At 41.1% G+C, this 4167-nt stretch overlaps 1 protein-coding gene across 6 annotated transcripts in view; it reads right to left on the bottom strand.

The window, feature by feature from the left end:
• Positions 1 to 1331: 1331 nt before the first annotated feature.
• mitfb (melanocyte inducing transcription factor b) overlaps positions 1332 to 4167 on the bottom strand; it is a gene marked incomplete at its 3' end in the record, with an annotated part of 36763 nt that continues 33927 nt past the window's right edge. For 3 of the 6 annotated variants that reach the window (XM_014010893.1, XM_014010891.1, XM_014010890.1), the window contains 5 exon segments: positions 1332 to 1479; positions 2230 to 2305; positions 2440 to 2496; positions 2587 to 2679; positions 2920 to 3037. In XM_014010893.1, coding sequence (XP_013866347.1) covers positions 1332 to 1479; positions 2230 to 2305; positions 2440 to 2496; positions 2587 to 2679; positions 2920 to 3037 — 492 coding nt within the window. 6 annotated transcript variants of the gene reach the window in all.

Raw genomic sequence — 4167 nt, forward strand, 5'->3', positions numbered from 1 at the left:
ATGTAATGTTTTGTTTTTAAAATGAAATGAATAAATACTATAAACTAAACAAAATGTTCTGTGTCAGGGTCACAGATCGTTTCCTTGAAAAGGAACGAAGGGTAGAATTTATAACCCACACATTTTATAATGTAGGCCGAAACTGAGCTTCCTCTCCTTGAAAGACCAGTATCCGCCACTGGTCTCACCGCCCCACCCACCTACCCCTGTCCATCCCCTACTGAGTTAGTGCTGCTGGCGTCATTTTTTTTCTTCATCATGTAAATGTTTTGCTGCTTTGAGCCTTAGTCAGAAAAAAACTGAAAGTGTTTTTATATTTTCGGTTTGAGAGAAGGATGAAACAGATGGTGGAATGACGTGCTTTTTTTACCATGAGACACATCAAATTGGACCATCATTAAAAAAATGGTTTAAAGTTTGAAGTCTCTACTTTTGACTCGAACTGAAACAAAGTCTCAGAGAGGGTGTATCTTTCCRRTTAGAGCGATTTAAACCTCGACACTGAGCTGCTTTCATCCTCATCGATGACTTCGACACGTTTACGCTTCAGGTGCCGTATCATGACCGTGGTGCTTCCGAAGCGTGGTGTGCTCTCATACTGATGGCTTGGGTCGAACCGTTTTATCTGAGTCCACCATTTGAAGATATTTTTCGAAACAMTGCCTCCGCCTCACTTCGTTCAACTCGCTCCGCATGTAGATTTTATTTCCTCCTAAACTATATTAAGGTCAGCCAACACTGACAACGCTCTGTGGGTGACAAACGGCTCCACCACATGGCGAGGKACGCATAAAATCGCGCAACACAAATAGATGATGAAATTCATCGCCGACACTTAATAATTGATTTTTATCGAGTTTATCAATTTGTTGTTGCTTAGATTTCTACATAAACTTTTAAATTAATTCTCTACAGCTGCAGTTTTGAATCTCTAGTTCTCAGCTCTTGTTTAATGTTACGCAAAATATGTGGAGGAAAGTTTTTGTGTCATACAAATAGCACAAAGAGTAAAACACATCAGTTTATGCCAGTTAGCTACTTCCATAATCAAACTTTCAATACTTCATTAAAGCCTGTCTTTTGTGATTTGATTGTTAAATGTTTCAGGTTTGGCAGTTATTGCCAGTCTGAGAACTAAACTAACAATACCCACTGATGCAAAAAATACAAGACTCAGGAATTTTTTTTCAGAGAAGTACAACATTTATCTTTTTAGCTGAACTGTGTTTAGAAATCTCTCTGTATTACTACATCGATTTTAAATGGGTGTCTTTATTTCAGTTCTCTGTGTGTGTCTCCATCATCAAGTCCCTTAATGACTGAAAGTCTACCTGTATTCTCAGCATCAAATGCCGGTTGGCGTGCTCAAGCTTTTTCTGCCGACTCTCCAGCTCCTTGGCTCGGTATTGTTCTCTCTGCAGCTTCCGGATGTAGTCCACCGACGCCTTCAGGATGGTGCCTTTGTTCCAGCGCATGTCTCTGAAAATCACAGATAGGGTCTCRCTTGTCAAGCAGCTTCTTAGTATCGAAAATTACATTTCAGTCAATCAACAAGTTAAATGAACAGAATGTAGAATTTAGTGACGTTTAGTCGTAAAGGATGGATCTGCAGGTAAACACTGATCTGTGCAACTAAACTCAAAAGTTTTTTGTTGTCCTCATAAATTAGAGGGGATCAAATCCACAAATCTGTTCGCTAAATTTAAGCTGAAATAAATTGAAGCATGAATCTAAGAGACATAAATGAAGTGCAGAGCTTCAGATATTACAGTATTTTTGGTTTATAAAAACACTATTTGTGATTCTTCGAACAATGTTTCTTTGGTTTACTGCTGCAGAGAAAAAGCAACACGAAGACAAAAAAGGAAAATACTGACTTGATTCTAGCTTCAGCTGAAGTTGATGAATATTTGCACAAGACTGAACTTTATCCTTCATCTATGTTTCTAGTGAAAGGAAGAGTTCTCTGCAGAACCAGTGTGAATACAGCAGCTACAGAAATCATCACCTTGCAGACGACTTTGAAGCAGTTTATAGAAAGAAATGTGAATGGGGTCCATTAAAGTTTTACGTTAAACAAACGTCAACTAAAGGGATGTTTTTTGCTGCACCATTTATATCCTTCTCATAAGTTGCACAATTTCACTTTTAATATGACAAATGTTTGTTTAGGATGAATGTTTTTCAAGCCGGTTTAAAAAAAAAGAGTGAATACGATATTGAACTTACGGGTCATTGGATTTTGGAATCAATGTTCCCAGTTCTTTGATTCGATCGTTGATGTTAAACCGTCGTCGTCTCTCAACTACAGAACATGAACAAATTAACAATAAAAATAAAAATAATTCAATTAGAATTATTTCTGCAACATAATCAGGCCATTTGCTTTAGTGTTCTTCTGATGAACCAAAGAAAAAGAACAAAACAATCTACACTCACTCAAATTGTGGTTGTCTTTCTTCTGCCGCTCCTTAGCCATGGCTCTTACCTCTGCTTCTGGAAAAAAGGCTTTGATCAGTAAAATGAGCAAAGCATAAAATTCACCCATAATCAACAGGTAGCTCRAAGCTAAATACTCAGACGTACCCACAGGGAAACCTTCAGGTCTTTGATACGTGTCAAATTTGCCACAGGATCCAGATTTGTCCAGCATATGCATGATGGCTGGAGATTGGGACACTAAGTGATRAATAACGGTTTTAAATAAAATCAAGTCAGCAATCGAATCAACACTTACAAAACTGCAGGTTAAAGTCACAACACAAGAAGACATAAATATATGTTATTAGTGAGACAAAGGCTTGGAGAGTGGAACTTTTTAAATGAATGATTCCCTTTTTCTCACAGTCTAAAAGCAGAACACATTTAATGGCATCAAACATCCTCTGCAGTGAGAAAGGTGAGCTGTGCCCGACTCACCTGAGTATTCTCTTTTGATGTTGGACAGGTTGGCAGGGCAGGAGTTGCTGATGGACAGACCTTGTGGGGGCATACCTTGATTACCGTACATGTCCATGAGGTTCGGAGGCACGGGCATCTGAGAGAGGAAAAATACAAAAATGAGTAATAAATTTTCTTAGAAAATGCTCATAAAGTTGTCCTGAGGGTCTTGAAACCTTTTCAGTTTATCTTAGAGAAAAAGTTCAACATCACAGCCTTCAATATCCAGGTCTAAAAGCTATTTTAAATCGTAAATGTGGAGAAAGTTGCCAAGGTGGGTACAGAGCAGAGCCAGGCACAATGTGGGCTGAGGTGGGCAATGAAATAATGTGCACGGCCTTGAATACAGTTTTGCGAGCTTTGCACACAAAAATAAGGCCCGCTTTTCAAAACTGGCTGTTGGAGACGTGGCCTCATGGCTTGCTGGTTGCAAACAGGTTTTGTCAGACTGGAACTGAAAATTTGCCCATTTTTGCATTTCAATTCAAGCCCAGTGACATACCACCCTTAGAGACTAATAAGCATCCCAGTACAAACAGATTAGGATTATCAGTAAAAAAAAGTCTGTCCATCCATCCATTTTCTTTTGCTTATCTGGGGTCAGGTCACGGGGGCAGCAGCCTAAGCAGAGAGACCCAGACTTCCCTCTCCCCAGCCACTTGGACCAGCTCATTCGGAGGAATCCCAAGTCGTTCCCAGGCCAGCTGAGAAACAAAGTCCCTCCAGCGTGTCCTGGGTCTTCCTCTGGACCTCCTCCCAGTGGGACATGCCCGGAACACCTCACCAGGGAGGCGTCCAAGGGGCATCCTAACCAGATACCCGAGCCACCTCAACTGGCTCCTCTCGATGTGGAGGAGCAGCGGCTCTACTCTGAGTCCCTCCCGGATGACTGAGCTTCTCAGCAGGCAGTATGGTCACTCGGCAGCCGACCGTGCGACGCGCCGTCACATGGTTGTTCGGCGTTCTTTTTCACACACAACTTTCACAACTCCTGAGACACCCTGCAGCGGGCTCCTGGGAAACCCCTCCCGCTGCAGCATACGTCAYTGCATGGGATTTCTTCCCGGTGAAGTCCAATGTGAAAAAAAAAGGTCAGAGACTCATCACCTGATGTTGTTTATCCACAAACTGGTTCCAGATTAAGCTCCAAAGTTTTTATCAGTCAGATTCCACCGTGAAAAATGTCTGTTTTATCCCCTTTTATGAGTTTTTGGCCATTGACTATCT

Source organism: Austrofundulus limnaeus, unplaced genomic scaffold (genome assembly GCF_001266775.1).
Source record: "Austrofundulus limnaeus strain Quisiro unplaced genomic scaffold, Austrofundulus_limnaeus-1.0 Scaffold75, whole genome shotgun sequence".
Taxonomy (NCBI): domain Eukaryota; kingdom Metazoa; phylum Chordata; class Actinopteri; order Cyprinodontiformes; family Rivulidae; genus Austrofundulus; species Austrofundulus limnaeus.